The sequence below is a fragment of the Sodiomyces alkalinus genome (assembly GCF_003711515.1).
Source record: "Sodiomyces alkalinus F11 unplaced genomic scaffold SODALscaffold_1, whole genome shotgun sequence".
Taxonomy (NCBI): domain Eukaryota; kingdom Fungi; phylum Ascomycota; class Sordariomycetes; order Glomerellales; family Plectosphaerellaceae; genus Sodiomyces; species Sodiomyces alkalinus.
In genome coordinates this window covers 2,372,687-2,389,026 of record NW_021167079.1, presented here as the reverse complement: position 1 = coordinate 2,389,026, position 16,340 = coordinate 2,372,687, and the positions used below count along the sequence as shown (strand labels likewise).

Below are 16,340 nucleotides of genomic sequence, written 5' to 3'. Positions count from 1 at the left end.
AAGGTGTTTCAGTCGTACACTAATACTGGGGTGACGCAAGAGCCCACCCCCGTATTTCGTATCTTCTCGGCAGTCTTGGCGGATGCGTACTGAGCCTACCCTGGGGGAATGCGTCCAATCATGAAGCCTTACCATCCGGCTTTTGATGGGGCTATGTCTTGACTAAGCCCTGTTCATTGTCCGGGGTGACGAAAAGCCGTGCGGGGCAACCTCGTCGCTTCAGTGACAGCACGTGGGTACGGAGTACGTCGTACTGACTAAAGTGAAGCTTCTGTTCTGGTTCTGTATAATCATATTCCTTAACAATTACGTAGTATTTACTTCGTACTGATACAGTGCTCCCTAGGTACGGAGTACACAGCTGGTACGGGGCATGTCGTTCTCTCGACTCTCCAAATGTCCCTATCGCCGCAACGGCTCTGCCAATTTAAGGTAGGCAAGAACGCACGTCACGTTTGATTACCTTACTCATCCTTCTGGCCTTGTTCTCTTTTCCACATATGGACCGCGGCACTGATCTGCACCCTGCGGGTTTTCGGTCTGTATCCGTACTCGAACACTCTTCAGGCTCTCTACGCTACTTTGTACGTACTTCGCAATACAATTCCCGACACCCGACTACGGGCATTGAGGTCCATGAATTTCTCTCGAGGAACTGGAGCAATTAGTCAGCTTGCCAACCTTGCCCGGCTGTTCATGTGCGTTGGATCATTATCACCTTCCCCTCCAGGGCCAGGTGTGCAGCAGTAAGATTCTATGACCCCATAGCCCAACTATGCTTTATGTGCTCAGCCTCAGAGATGACGTACGGTGCTGGGTGGTGTGATGCGTTTCCCTCGGCCATGGGGACAAAGTACTATCGGAGCCATTCGTTTCTGGAAGCCTAGTTTGATAGCCAAAGTCCATGTGTCCGGCATGGGTGCCTTAAAGAAGACGTAAAAGAGGGGTATCATTGTAGAAAGGGGATAATTAATCATGGCGTGACAGCTTGAGGTGGCTACGCCGCTGTCTCTCCTCGTCGTCCCTTGTGTCGGGGTCTCGTTCTGCGATCCCGGTGCTTTCCGTCCGAGTTGCGGTGCTTTTCATCCCTGTCCCGTCTTTCTCGTCTCTCATACCTCTCCCTTCGCTTCTCTTCCCGGCGCAATTCTTTCAGTTCTCTCTGTCGTTCCTCTTCAAAATTTGCTCTCTCCTTCTTCACCTCCCTCACTCGAGCAGCGCCCTTCTTCATCATGGCGAGCGGGTCGCTTGCCACTATCCTCTCAGAATCACGCGTTTTCCGTCCAGGGTCTTCGTTTCCCCATACATCCCTCCCCTGGTCCTCCGCAAGTGTCATCCCAGTGTCGGCACCTCTTCCCACGTCTGCCTTTTTCGAATACCACGGCGCCGATAGGCCGTCCTTGCCCGCCGCATTCACGAAGCGCATCGTGTACTGATCCTCCAACTCACGCTTCTTCTTCGCAGCCTCCCGTTCCGCTTCCTCGTTCTTCTGCGACCGGACGGCATGTTCCCGTGCCGCGCCGAAGAGGTCGATGTGCCCGCTGCGGTCCACGAGGGGCGCATCGCTAGTTTTGCTCCGCCGGACGGGGATTGCGTTGTCGTCGTTGTCGTCACCAGCAGCGACGACAGCGCGCTCCTTCGCAATGCGCATTTCGAAGTCCGTATCGTCCTCGCCTACGCGCTTGCGTTTCTTGCGTTCTCTACCTATACCCTCTGCCCCTGGTGGCCTCTCGGCCCCGCGCAGCCGGGTCTCGTTGGCATCCGAGGGCCCGGATTTGGAGCTGGATGGGGGTAACGGCGGGGGCATTTCGCCGCGGAGAATGGCTAGCCGGCGCTCTGCGTCGACTTCTTGCATGCGTTGCTCCTCGGCCTCCTCGGCGGCTTTCGCGGCCGCTTCGTCGCGCCGGACGCGGGCGATGTTGTCGGCATTGTAGACGTTCCACGACTTCTTGCCCAGAAGGTGACTAAGAAAATCAGCATTTATCTTGGTTATTTCGGAACACATTACTTAGGAGGGGCTTACAGAGGCATGATGGTTTAACGTCTGCCTTGTGGCAGATTGGAATTTAGATGAGTCGGACGAGCACAAGGTCAAACAACTTATTTTCATAAATGTTTGACACGTATATTCGATGACAGTTGGATGGGGAACAGAGGTAAGCCTGGCTCGAGATAATATACGGATACCAGTTAACGATAGCCCCTTTACTACCTTACTTAGTAAGGTAGAACTCCGGATTAGAACTCGGAATTGAAAGTAATTTCACACGGAGTGTACGAAGTAAGGTACGGAGCGCAGGGCAGTGAGTGAGTTGGGACAGAATTCTTGCCCCCCACCAGGTGAGGCCGGTAAGGTATCCCCAGATCCGCCACCAGTCCCGCTAAGCTGCTTTCGGACTGAACGTCACAACTGACGAAACACCATTGAGTCTGGGAGGTACGTACCAGAATGCCAACTGTCAACGTACCGGAGTGCCCAATACCGTAAGCAAGGAGACCAGAACTTCAACTCAACAACTACATCCCAACTCCGAATCCGGAGACGGCCGCTCAAAACATCTTTTCATAGATCTTCAGCAACACCATAGATTAGTCTGGATTTCCTTCAATCTTTCGTCCTCGGCGCCTCGTCTCTATATTACCCCCAGCGGCCGCCACCTTTAATCCACGTCATACCTTCCGGCCATGTCAAGAGCCCCTCCATACGGTCAGGGTAGGATGGGCTTGCCTGGTGCCAACCCGAGAGCAATGCCCTCGCGAGACCAACCCCCTAGAGATCCATATGGCCAAGGCTACGGCGGCCAGAGTTATGGGAGTCAAGGTTATGGCGGCCAGGGCTACGGGCAACCTCCTCCACGATCACCCGGAATGTCGTCAAGCTACGAGAAACCCCCCGCGCAGCTTCCAAGGGGCGGCGGTGGTGGTGGCGGTGGTCGTCGGGTGTCTTTGCAAGTTGGGAAGGTTGCCGACAAGACACTACAGTCTCAGTTGATTTACAGGAACAAGTAAGTAAGACGCGCGCTGCGAACAAGACGTGCAGACGTGCAGATGGGGCGCAGATGGACGCTTTCTTCTTCTTCTTCTTCTTATTTTACTGACAACCTCTCTTCCCAGGTGTGCCGTATCACCGATGGACTTTCCTCCTAGCCCCGATGGCTCCGATTTATACATCCTAATTCGAGGTGGTGTACCCGCGGGCGAGTACGTCGTCTCCGCCGAGCGCGTCGACGGTTTCCCATCCGGTGCTATCAGCTTGTCGGATCCTCAGCGAACATGGTGCAACATCGGCATGACGGACCAGTTCACCGGCGAAGTATACGATCCTTTCAGCCAAGGGGGCCAGGTCTACCTAGGCTCTGTCGATGTAGAGGTGGGCTTCGCCTCCGCGAAGAGGTCGTCGTCCCAAACATATGACGAGGACGAACTGGCGCCGCGGTTCCTCAAGACCTACGGCAACCAGATCTTAGCCCCGGGAGAGAGGATTCTGATGGATGTCAACAACATACCGCTTCTTATAGTCGTCAAGACGGTCGGTGTGGTCAATCTTGACTTGATGACCGACCCCTCCGGGACGGCCACGTCCAGAGACCCCAATGCTCGTGGTATCCTCACCCCGCAAACCAGGATGGCCTTCTTCAAGGCGCCTGGGGCGGAGATCAACCTGAAAGCCTCCGAACATAGAGGCAACACCAACGCCATCATTGCGCCGGACTTCAAGTTTGAGGACATGGGCATCGGTGGTCTCGGCGAGGAGTTCGGAACCATCTTCCGAAGAGCATTCGCTTCCCGTGTTTTCCCCCCCAGACTGGTTGAGAAACTTGGAATTCAGCACGTAAAGGGTATTCTCCTTTACGGACCTCCCGGTACTGGTAAGACGTTGATCGCACGGCAAATCGGTTCGATGTTGAACGCCAGGAAGCCCGTAATCGTCAACGGACCCGAAATCTTGAACAAGTACGTCGGCCAGTCGGAGGAGAACGTCAGGAAGATGTTCGCCGAGGCCGAGAAGGAGTTCAAGGAAAAGGGTGATGAGAGCGGCCTCCACATTATCATCTTCGACGAGCTGGACGCCGTGTGCAAGCAGCGAGGATCGGGTGCTGGAGGTGGTACTGGCGTGGGTGACAGTGTCGTCAACCAGTTGCTGACCAAGCTCGATGGCGTGGATCAGCTAAATAACATTCTCCTCATCGGCATGACCAACCGGAAGGACATGATCGATGAGGCCCTGTTACGACCTGGTCGTCTGGAGGTTCAGCTGGAGATCGGGCTGCCGGATGAGGAGGGCCGAAAAGAGATCTTCCTGATTCACACGTCCAAGATGCGGGACAACGACATCCTGGACCCGGCCGTCGATGTCGCGACGCTGGCGGCGCAGACCAAGAACTACTCCGGCGCCGAAATTGCCGGCGTCGTCAAGGCAGCGACGTCCTTTGCGTTCAATCGTCACACGGAGGTGGGCGAACTTGCCAAGATGAAGTCGGACGTTGCGTCGATGAAGATCAAGATGGAGGATTTCCTGGCGGCGCTGACCGAGGTCAAGCCGGCCTACGGTGTGTCGGAAGATGACCTGGAGCGCTCGGTCAAGATGGGCATTATTCGGTACGGTCGCCACATCGAGGACGTCATCCGCACCGGCATGAGCTACGTCAACACCCTCAAGGATTCCCATGTCCTCAACAGGATGGCGGTTCTTTTCCACGGGCCACCCGAGTCCGGAAAGACGGCCCTGGCGGCGCACATCGCCATGCGCTCCGAGTACCCGTTTGTCAAACTTGTGTCGCCGCAGAACCTCACGGTGTTCCGGGACGAGTTCGGGAAGAAAGACTATCTCTCCAAAATCTTCTCGGATGCGTACAAGTCGCCGCTCAGTATCCTCATTCTCGACAACTTTGAGCAGCTTATTGAGTGGAATCCCATCGGCCCGCGCTTTTCGAACACCATTCTCGACCGGCTCATGTCTCTGATTCAGTCGGAGCCTCCTAAGGTGAGCATCATATCTCTTCGTTTTCCTTTTCCCCTTTTTGCCTTTCTTCACTACTTCTGGCCAACGTTACCCCCGAGACTTTCTTTTTCTTGGTACGAAGGGTCAAAAGGAGAATTCGATATATGTGCTAACACCACGGAATCTCCAGGGCCGGCGTCTCCTCGTCTTCGTGACGACTTCGGAACTCACCGTCCTCAAGATGCTGGGCGTCATGAAGCTGTTCGGTCGTCGCCAGGTACCTGTCCCTGCCGTGATGGACTTGCGCGAGCTCGAGGGCGTTCTCGTCGAGAGCGGGTCGTTCGACGCCAGCGAAGTCAACCAAATCATCAACACCATCTCCGCCGAGACGGGTTCAAAGCAAGTAGGCATCGGTATCAAGACGGTGCTGGAGTGCATTGAGGAGGCTAGGATTGAGGCCGCCCGTGGCGAGGCCGCCAGCATGGCCGAGAGTTTCATATCCAGGGTCGTTGGGGCCATGGGTGCAAGCGATGTACCGATGGATGGTTAAATCGTTTGTCTCGGGCCGTTTCGGGGGTTCTGCATTCGCAGGTCACTTTAGGACGCATGGGATGGGCATATGACTACATACAGTGATGAACATAGACATGAACGAAACTCCTTTGAAGCTGGGGCAAGGGCCCAAGTTGTTGTTGTCATCCTATGTAGCCATCCGTTTTCCAACTATAATCTCTGGGTTGTCCATCACATAAAATCCGCTGATTGAAGCGGCCCTGAGATAAGTGGTGTTGGTGTTGGAAATACCATTTATAACAATTCGGTAGTCTGACATCACAACGATTTCCCTTTGGAGTCGCATCGATGCATCAGCCCCACGTAGTTACCCTACCGTATTAACCCACCACTTAAGCCAAAGGCACTGTGCTTTATCTACCTTGTAATTAACGCGTCGTCGCCCCCCCGCAAAATCTTAATGTGTATGTCAGCAAATCATCAAAAAGATGGAAACTTCTTAACATGGGTGCTTGGATTACCTGATCAAACAAGCAGGGTCTTAAAATGTGAATTATGTATGCTGCCTACCTAAGGTACGGATACTCCGTACAATACGAGGTACAAATCCATGTCAACCCTGTCCAGCCCGAAACAGGCACGGTCAACAACGGTAGCAGTTTATAGGTCCGATAAGTGATCTCCAAATTCTTAGACGTCGTCGGATGCAGGGGAATTATTAGAGGCTACCCGAGACGCGCTCCCGTCTCCCTTCGACACCATCATTACTTCGTAATTATCGCTAGAAAGGTTGAATAGGGGGCGCTGAGACCGGGGCGAGAGATAACGGCCGAGGCGATGACAGGAGATGGATGTGCTGTTTCTTCGACCGACCATCTTCCCGTATTGCTTGCATTGTCTTGGACTACGGAGTAAATACGAGTAATGCACGTTCTCCCTTGTACGTGTACGTGCTACCCGTGCTCGGAATGTATAACCCAAAGAAGAAAGAGCTGAAACAAACCATAGGTACAATTAATAGTGCAAAGCAAAATGTTTTGCCGGGTCCTCTGACAACATCAAGAACAATTCATCCCTACAAGGTGTTTACTTGGTCCCACTTGGTAATATAGCTACCGGTATGAGTAGCGGTATCCCGTATGTTCCCTCCCCGGAGAACCGGACAAGATCCGGGACTCAGATGGGTAATAATTACTCTCCATACAGTCAAGAACCAACAACACTAGACACTAGACAACCTGCACGGCCCAGCATGGAAAGGTGATCATCTGACTCGGGACTAGCAAAGGACCCCAGGCTTGTTTGTCTAGGATGAGCCAGTTTATTCGTACATTGTAGTAAGATGAGCGTTGGCTGTGGAATATGTTGGCTTGCTTGATCTGGACAGGCCGATGGAAAGAGTCGAACCAGATATCTGGGAATTGCAGCCGTACGAACGAGTTCGCACGAAGTACCTGAGTATGGAGATGTTAGTGCGTCACTGGGCATTAACACCGAAAGGCTGAACGAAGTCCCCCTTACTAATTTCTTTTCTTTCTCACTCTTTTCTTCTTATTGTTTTACTTTATTTTCTCCCCTCACCCCCTTTTTTTGAACCCCCACAATGACGCAAATCCCATAGCTGTTGTGAGGGCAGCGAGTGTTTGAACCTTGGTGTATAACGTAAGTTGCTCTGATTTCTGGTGCTACAGCATTTGCTCTAGAAGACGACCGACCACACCTCTCATGCCAGTCGTTTGAAGCCGCGCCTGGCCAAAAAGAAGTAGTGTGGAGAAGGGTCGGACTGGGTAGGAATTCTCGCCCAAAAGTCTTGACCCAGGCTGCTGGGAACTTAGCGGCCAGCCACATCGTCACGGATGGAAATCTGGCGAACTTAACCACCTCACGCCGTAGGGGTTCCCTGGACCGGTTCGTGCCTGGGAAGGGAAGGAATAGGGGCTTTATGGAGAGACCTCACGTTTAACTATCCAGACCTCACACGTGATATTTAGTGAATAGAGGCAGTGCTGGCTGTTCTGAGGAAGTGCTAAGGAAGTAGGGTCGTGGTAGTTGTTGTGATAGTTGTTGTGGTGGTTTAGTGCTGCAGTTCGTGTTTGCCCTTTAATCAACTCTCTACTCCTATACCAGTGTATTTCGGTAGGTACTTGAAGTGTAAGGTAAGGTACCTTACATACAAAATAGGTTGGTACTTGCGTTACTAATCATTCTTGGGAAGACCCACCGTTTTACGGGCAAAATACGTTGTAAGGTACCTAGGTAGTCATCTGTACGGGCGCCCCAGTAAGTAAGGCCTTGATGAAATGAGTAGCGGCATTCGCCGATTCAGCGCGGCTAGAGTCGTCTATTTCGCGCAATGTATTTCTTGTCCTTGGAAAAGGGCGGGCCTGAGGCAATTCACTTCGTACGGTACGATGTGGTGCAACCCCCCTTTCCTCCCCTCCTCGCCTTCGTCCTTTCCCCCCTTTCCGGCAGTGGGTCGAGTTCTGCTTGTTATGAGTTTTCTCTTCTTCCTTTTCTTGGGGACGGTGGAATTATCTCATGCTTATCGCAAGAGCTATTATGCCATACCATAGGACAGGGCGGTGTGCGCAATGCTTGACATCTGGAAATGTAACCCTTATGAGGGGAGGGGTCGTGCAATCCTCAGATGGCGCTTATTCTCGTGTGATGTGGGCAATGGGTAGTACCCATTTGCTCTCAAACATAGTCTCGTATAGTGATTTAATTGCAAAATTCGGATGCGATGGTGGATGTCTTGCAGCCTTAGCTTGGAGAATCACTGTGACACAAAAGGACACCAATATGCAATCGCGATGTACAAAATGGTTAGGGAGGACACTAACCTAAGGTACCTAGGCTCAGACATACCTTTAGGTACCTGTACATACACATGATACCTAATTATATGCACAAGCACTCCTGCATGCAACTTAATTGGCAAAATCATGGGACGGGACGGTATTTGCCGGTCTTTTCAACAACGTCTCTGGCCAGTAATCATTCGTACACTACTTCATAATGTTATGATCCATGGCGAAGGGAGCAAGACAGCATGAAGTTCAGGGGCAACATAACAGAATGGTGTCCTCAAATCATCTTACGAAGTACAGCCGACTTCTGACGAGAAGCTTAGAAGAGAATGAGAAGACGATGAAAAATTAGGATAAACAGGAGAGAGAGTTACCTACCTTACGCAGTAAAAGTGTATGTACAGATTAATAAAAAGAAATATGCATCGACAGGACGCATTGACAGGCATCTGTCGACAGATACAGTGCGGTACCTAATTCAGAATACAACGTGCCTACTTTATCTGCCTTACTTCGTGCCTACCTACCTAGGTAGTTAGAGATGCCTACCCATAATCTTCCGACAGAACGGTGCTCTAGAAATTACTGCATTAATGATCGACAGCGTATTTTAGTTGGGTGATGATGTCAAATCGCATAGAGCTGTATCCGTAATTCCGCGTTGGCAGGGGGGAAGAGAGAAAAGGGATGCCAGATCTGTTCGAAGGTTGAAGTAAAACCTCGGTCAGTACGAACCAGCAACATAAGAATTGCACTTCGTTGTATAAAACCACTGTTGAGGAACCTCGGCACCCGTACGAATTACGAATACAATTCCTTTTCAAAAGATCACCACAGGCAAGGTATCCTGCTGCTATTACTTAGTAGGACCTATGTATTCGTAAATCCAGGCGAAAAAGTAGGTATCCATGCCCGTACTTCGTGCGTACGGCACATAAAACAGTATAATTTCGTAGGGGTAAGACGTCCACGCGGTGATGGTCAGGTCGAGCCATGTGGTACTAAGTACTGGTACTTTCGCTGGTCACATCTCCTCGACTTTCCAGCAGACACAACCTGCTCCCGGACCACCTTTAGGTTCGTGGTACTATGCACTAAGGCGTCACTGCTAGCACGAAGATACTGTGCGTTGCAACTGCGTCAGTGGGGAATATGTAGGGTATGCTGAGTACCTAGGTAGGTACCTACACAGGGGGGTTCATTGGTGGCTTCTGGGTGCTGCCTCGCATGAGGGGGCCACCGCCGACCACCGCCCCCAATGGGATTACATACCTTACCTAGTACCTTCGTCGTTACTTGCACCGTTGCCCCCCTTTTCTCATTTTGACCCTGAATGACGGCCGCCTGGGTACAACGTACGTTGTATCCGCACCCTGTCAACATGAAGTCTTCTACGCCAAGAGCCCAAGAGCCCGTTCTGTCATCGATGATCCCGGCCCCCCATGGACTGTCACTCGCTCGGTTACCTCTGCGCTCTTTCCACAGGACGCCGCTCTCCTCACAGACCACCCGACACGCCCCCAACCCAATCGACCGCTGCGCTGCAATACTTCGTACTGTAATTACTAACCTCCCAATCCGCCTCTGTACTTCGTACACTCCCGAGTCAGCACACGGCCTGTATCCTGCCTCGATTCGACCTCGCTCATCCCTTTCTCCCCCCGATTCTCTGTTCTATTGTCAGTGAATCGGAACCCCCAAGTGTCGGAGAATATTTGTCGAGACGAAACAAACGTGCCGCGCATCGGCTGTCCTTGGCGAATGATCCTCAGCTTCGCCACGGCTTGCAATCAGCCGCCTTCGCGTTCCGCGCCACCGTAGATGGTTTCGGTTCTCTTCTGATTCTACGCTTTTGTCGCCTCTCCGACTTGCAGCTTCCTCTTCACACAGTCATAGCCACCAGACAGACAACCGACCGACCAAACCCACGCTCCTGCATGGCGCTGACCAGCGTACGTGATCCCTTCGAACCAACCCACATTTCGCTCCCACCGTTCCCTTCCGTTGCAGACCGCGGATCCTACGTGCCATGAGAGCTGTTGTGTCGATCGGGAGCCCGGAACACAGACCACATGTTTCGCTGCAACGTACATGACCACGACCTTAACCCAACGAACCCTTTCTCGCAAACCGCTTTTTACAACGTCATTGCATTAAGAGAGGATCGAAGCATCTTCCTTTAAACACGACGACGACATGCTGACTTTGCCTCCCCGTGCAAATTAGTCTTTGTAGCGAGCCGTGCCCGCTCAACATGGCTCTGAACCACACACGCGTATCGCGCACAGAGGCCACAGGCTCACCCACAAAAGCCTCACCAACCGCCACTGGTCTGAGCACTCTCGATCTTTCCCCTCAGCGCGATGCGGCCCGACCAAGCAACCATTCATTAAGTCCCCGTGCAAAGATACTACGAGATGCGAGATTCAAGAGGGGTTCACCACATAAAACCGTCGGTTCGGGTGGAAAGGAGGGACCTGATATGCCAGGAAGTGTCCGAGGACCCGTCAAGACTCGTATCCCCGCCAACACGGCGTCTGCGAAGCCCCTGCTTCCCGTTACGGAGCGACGTTCGCAAGAGGATAAGAACCTGACAGCGCGAACGAGGGGGAATGGAAGCTGTGAGAAGGCTGATATAACGCCCGACGGCGGTTCGGGGGGCCGCGATGGTCGACAGTTTACTGTTGCTAACGTAGGCAACAACGGACGGATATATTTGAGGTGAGGAAGTTGGTCCTTTTTTTTTTTGTCCTTCTCCTTCCTTCTGCTCAACTCGGGACACCTTCCCGTTATGACGACGAGCCTGCGTAACAAGCAAAAATCCAAATGAAGAGGGGGAAAAAAAGGTGGAGGGGACACGAACTTTTGCCAACGCAAACTTGAGACTGCCCTGATCGCAACGCTACTCAACTTTGAACTAGAATCTGACAGCTTTCAGACCCTCTGTTCGACCACCCCACCAGAGACCCCCGCAACCACATTTTGTCTTCCCCATGACACCTCCTGCAACAGCTCGTCTCGGCACCCTCGCCGAAATGAACTTGCAAAACGGACAGCTCGACGATTTCGCCAGCGGTATGTGGTCGCCCGCACCCTCGACACCTGCCACCATCCTGCCGCCGCCACGTTTCCCCGGTCATGGCAGGCGACCCACCGGCCATAGACGCGCCCTCTCTGATTCTACGACCCGTGAGGATCCGGACACCGGAGGTCTTAAAGTCGTCATCTCTAGGCCAGGCGAGGAACAAAGGCCAAAGACTATGGAGGATATGGATCCGCAGAAGGGCCCTCTCTTGGATGTTGAGATTCCGAGTTGGCGCATTGGTAACCCGCGGTTCACCTTGAGGGGAACGCCCGTCTTCAGAGGATCTAGCCATGCGCCCACCGAGGAGTTTCCCAGATCGAGCAACGTGTCGTTCTTGCGTTCGCGCAAGGGCGAGCTGACTCCTCATACTACCTCCCGGTCGTCCAAGAGGCCGAGCCCGATAACCGTTCCACAATTTCGGCTACCGTCTTTTGCTGCGACCAAGTCTCCTCCTGGCCGGTCGCCGCGACTCGCAGCCCCATACCGATCGACATATTTTTCCACGCATCTCGTCGTAGAGCCTGCCATGTTCGATGCGCTCACTTTCCAGCCGGCGTGCGATGACAAGACCATCGTTCGATATTCTCCTACGGGCGCTGTGACAGCCGCCACTCCGCCCCGTCTGGTAGCCGAGATCACCTCCCCGAGCTTCCTCGACTACGAGCTTATTTCGGATTTCTTCCTCACCTATCGATGTTTTCTGGAGCCGATGGGTCTTGTGAAGATGTTGATGGCGCGCCTGCGATGGGCGCTTGACCGAGACGATGAAGTGGGCTTGGTGGTCAGGGTGCGCACTTTCGTCGCCATCCGTCACTGGATCCTCAATTACTTTGTGGACGACCTTGTCACCGACTATGCTCTCAGGGTGTCCTTCTGTAACCTGCTCAATGATCTGGTTGACGAGCTGTCTCAGAATGCCGAGGCCCGGAAAGGGCAGCTCAAGATCTTGGCCGAACTCAAGAAATGTTGGAGACGAGTCTGTGCCCAGTTCTGGGATGGTCCCGAGTTCAACGTCTCTCAAGGTCCCGACGTCCCCATCGCACCCGGGGGCATTGTTGGCCATCGGAACCCCAGCCTTGACCCGTCGTTTTGGGAGAAACCCGACGTGCCTGTCCGCCTGTCCGCTCTATTTGCTCCCAGCCACCAGGTTTCCCAGCCAGAGCCAAATTTCCACGCGAGCGCTGGTAATTCGAATCAGGTAACTGACTCGAAAGTCCCCGGGCACCGGCCAACTACTCCGGAACGAGGCCGAATCGACGAGCTGGAGAGGCACCAAACCTCTCCCACGAGCATCGTGAGTGTGGATGTATTGTCCTGCTCCTTCCCTGGCAAGACATCGAGGGCGGAACCGTTAGGAACCGGCCACCCACTTGCTGCGCATCCTGTCCCTTCCAATTGCGTCCAAACGAACGCGCCAGCAGTAGCGACAACCCCCCGTGCTCTGACCGGAAAACGTGCCCGACCTAGCCCTAGCCATAAGAGAGCCGGTAGTCTAAGTGATTCCCTGAGGGAGAAGACGCACAAGAGCCCAGAGAGATCGGGCTCGAACACGGAAACGGAACACGTTGTGTCATTTCCCTTTCCCGGCAGCCTGGTCAGGGGCAATCTGTTGCCTCCCGGGCAACCGTTTGTCGAGATCATTCCTCTTGGCAAGGGTGGCAGACACAGACAACGGCAGACCACAGTCTTTGAAGCACGTACGGAGCACGCCGAGAAATGCACGGGCTCGGCCATGTCTGGCCAAGGGATGAGGAAATTGATCGGCAGCGTCCGGAGAGCATTGAGCACCAAAGGCCAAGGAGTATCCCCGACCCAAGGAAGCTTCATCAACATCATCAACATGCCCGCCCTCGGTCCTCAGGGTGCCACGACGAACCGTCTCCCCGGAACCGCCGTTGTGCCGCAAGCTCGTCCTCGTCAGACTGACGTTTGTCCGCCGCTTCGCATCGACCTCCTTGGCGCTCAAATCGCCGAGGATTTTAAGAAGGCCATCCGAGAGGATGTAGCTGCCGAGTCCGAGAGACGAGACTCGCAACTCGACAATCTCCCCGGCGGCTTGCCCTTGCACGGTGCTATCCCTGAAGGCGCATTCGACCTCACGGAGGCACGTATGGAGGCCCATATAAACGCACATACGAACTCACCTCTTTCGAGTCCGAAGAAAGACGTTCAGACGAGGCCTATGAGCGACACTGGTATCACGGCGGGGAGCAAGTCCATTGTTATTGTCGATGACACCTTTCCGCCTGGGCTCCCCTATCCGCTCCCCGTCATACCAAGCAGCTCCCTGTACGGGGCTCACAGCTCATCGATCCCGCACGCAACGGGCGACGTGAGCGACGGCATGGTGCCACCCAGTAATGCAGATCCCACCCCACCAAACACGCCTCCCGATCACTCGGAAGACACCCCGCAGCGACTGCATCCCGTTCCGGCCCAACGCGCGGTTCGCCGCTCCTTATCATCCGATAACCTTCCTCCGTTCGTCCCTGATCTGGCCACCCTGGGGCATGGCTATAACCCTCGTACTTCTGAAGATGGTCACTGGCCGTTGACCAGCATACCATCGCAGCCGTCGACGGGCCCCGTAAGTCAAAGCCAGAACCGGCATCCCCTGTCAAGCTTTGGTGCGGGCTACCATAGACGGCAGAGGTCTGGCAGGACGGAGCTGTCCCTCAACTCGATTTTACATCGACGGGTCGCCTCTATCCGTACCGGCGTCACTCGGCAATCCACCATCAGGAGCTTCGATGCGGGTACCTACTCCGCGACCTCGGCCGCTGATTTTGACGAGGTCCTTGACGACCACGGGGACGCCGTTCCGCAGCCTCTTCGGATATTGCGGCGCAGACCTGGAGGCGACCTACGGGCTGCTACCAACGTCGGAGAGCTTGATGCCCCAGCCCTGTCTAGGTCACGGTCGGCAGGGTCGTTGACGACGTATTCGGAATCGTTGCGAAGTTCATATTTGCAGAGCCACAACCATGACTCGAGCGGATTCGTCGACGTGGCTTCCAGCGGGATCTCGCCAGATCATGGCGGGACATTCTCGCTCGGTGCGTTGACTGAGCAGCCCGGCAAGCGGAAGGTATCATTAATCAGCACGCACTCGTCCAAGCCGGTTATGCCTCCGTCGTTCGAGGCCGAAGCGCAGAAGCTTGCCCAAATTCCAGACGACGATGATGACGGGGGTGTTGAATCCGCACTAGCTAAGCTGGAAGGGAAGTACGAGAAGAAGACTTTCAAGCTCTCCATAGTGCCCTCCAACCCACCCGAAGCCTGGCCGGAAGAGTTGGTTCCTGACGATGAAGATGAGGGATCTGAAGCCGAGAGTGGGGTGAAGGAACAGCATCGTCATCTCCATGTTGGCGACGGAGACGACACGGTCATCCACCACCACCACCACCATAATCGCCGTCCTGATGAGCACGAAGAACGCCACAATGGTACGCTGTCCCTCGCCAACACTGACGCTCTCCATGTCCCGCGAGCACGGCCACATACGGAAGCACGCTCGTTCTTGTCAGATAACTCGGGCGTCTCCTACTCGTCCATTCCTCTTCTAGAACGGGGCTTCACCGACGACGGACGGAGTAAAACGGCAACGGTCGAATGGCGGGATAAGTCTGTCTTGTTCGGATCTGAAGACCTTTCACCCGCCCCAACACCCCGCCCCTCTCTACCCATCGACTCTCAACATCCTTCGTACGAATTCGTCCTGAAGACGAGGAGCATGGAGAAGGCGGCTCCGGACCATGATTACCAACCCCCACTAAGCGCAACTCAACAGTCCTCCTTCTTGGAAGACGATAGTGGGGATGACGGCACCGACTTGTCTTCCGAGTTGTCCGTGGATGCGTACGATACAGAGGATGAAGGCGCAGGTTACGTATTTGCTCCGTCTGCTGGGAGCCCGGTGGCGCGGAAACTCCCATCTCGCCCACTGGGCGAAACTCATGATTTTACTAGTCAAAGTAGGCCGCCTTCGCCTCCCATCACACTCATCCAAGCTCTTCAAATGTCACCCTCTACTGCGAACGTTCCTCAGCTCTATGATCATCAAATCCAGGTTCGGCAGCCGCTCACCCTTACCCCTGACACTACACCTACGGCGCTCCAGCACCCCAAGGAGTCCAGCAACGCGAGGCCCGAAGCGCAAGACGGCCATGGCCATGCTCAGATGGGCGACGGGGAGCGGTCAAAGAAGTACTCGGTTCACCTGCCTTTCATCCTCGCCTTCGAGTCGGAAGTGCTTGCAGAGCAGTTCACTCTCATTGAAAAAGATGCGTTAAACGAGATCGACTGGAGGGAACTGATTGAGATGAACTGGAAGAACGCAGCAAGTAACGATTCACGGTCTTGGGTCGACTTCTTGCGCAACACCGACGCGCATGGTGTCGAGGTTGTGATCGCCCGGTTCAATATCATGGTCAAATGGGCATGCAGCGAGATCGTCCTCACTCAGAACCTAGAGGAGCGTGCCGGATGCATCATCAAGTTCATCCACGTCGCGGCTCACTGTCGGCGACACCGCAACTTTGCGACGATGAGTCAGATAACGATTGCGCTGACGAGCCAGGAGATCGCTCGCCTGACCAAGACTTGGGAGATGGTGCCGACGCACGACCTCAAGACTCTGAGCGAGCTGGAGACCCTCGTGTCACCGATGCGCAACTTCTACAACCTCCGCGCCGAGATGGAGGGTGGTTCAGACTTGGGCTGTATCCCCTTCGTGGGCATCTATACCCATGATCTCCTTTTCAATGCCCAACGTCCGTCGGAGATTGCCAGCTCTCCGACTACGGCTCCCCTCGTCAACTTTGAGCGGTGCCGTTACGCGGCCTGTATTGTCAAGACGCTCCTCCGGTTGCTGGAGGCTAGCACCCTGTATCAGTTCCAACCTGTCGAGGGCATCACGGAGCGGTGTCTTTGGATGAGCGCCTTGTCTGATGACGAGATCAGGAGTCGTTCCGAGAGTCTGGAATGAAAGCCC

The 16,340-nt window shown here is 54.2% G+C and overlaps 4 protein-coding genes across 4 annotated transcripts; 2 read left to right on the top strand and 2 right to left on the bottom strand.

Annotated features, from left to right (window-relative positions):
- Positions 1 to 910: 910 nt before the first annotated feature.
- On the bottom strand, positions 911 to 2,280 carry SODALDRAFT_326588 (hypothetical protein). Its single transcript, XM_028610204.1, has one exon. The coding sequence runs from the start codon at positions 2,000 to 2,002 to the stop codon at positions 998 to 1,000; it is 1,005 nt and encodes a 334-aa protein (XP_028470230.1). The 5' UTR covers positions 2,003 to 2,280; the 3' UTR covers positions 911 to 997.
- Positions 2,281 to 2,331: 51 nt separating this feature from the next.
- Positions 2,332 to 5,901, top strand: SODALDRAFT_341845 (vesicular-fusion protein SEC18). Its single transcript, XM_028613054.1, has 4 exons — positions 2,332 to 2,346; positions 2,427 to 3,002; positions 3,112 to 4,981; positions 5,130 to 5,901. Exons 2-4 carry the CDS (start codon positions 2,683 to 2,685, stop codon positions 5,487 to 5,489), a joined length of 2,550 nt encoding a protein of 849 aa, XP_028470229.1. The 5' UTR covers positions 2,332 to 2,346; positions 2,427 to 2,682; the 3' UTR covers positions 5,490 to 5,901.
- Positions 5,902 to 6,681: 780 nt separating this feature from the next.
- Positions 6,682 to 8,054, bottom strand: SODALDRAFT_354575 (hypothetical protein; the record flags this gene model as incomplete). The annotated part of the gene is made up of 5 exons (XM_028613742.1): positions 6,682 to 6,906; positions 7,034 to 7,073; positions 7,173 to 7,368; positions 7,431 to 7,532; positions 8,021 to 8,054. The coding sequence occupies 5 exons, from the start codon at positions 8,052 to 8,054 to the stop codon at positions 6,682 to 6,684; spliced, it is 597 nt and encodes a 198-aa protein (XP_028470228.1).
- Positions 8,055 to 10,516: 2,462 nt separating this feature from the next.
- Positions 10,517 to 16,334, top strand: SODALDRAFT_268890 (ras GEF; the record flags this gene model as incomplete). The annotated part of the gene is made up of 2 exons (XM_028607630.1): positions 10,517 to 10,983; positions 11,201 to 16,334. The coding sequence occupies 2 exons, from the start codon at positions 10,517 to 10,519 to the stop codon at positions 16,332 to 16,334; spliced, it is 5,601 nt and encodes a 1,866-aa protein (XP_028470227.1).
- Positions 16,335 to 16,340: the final 6 nt, after the last annotated feature.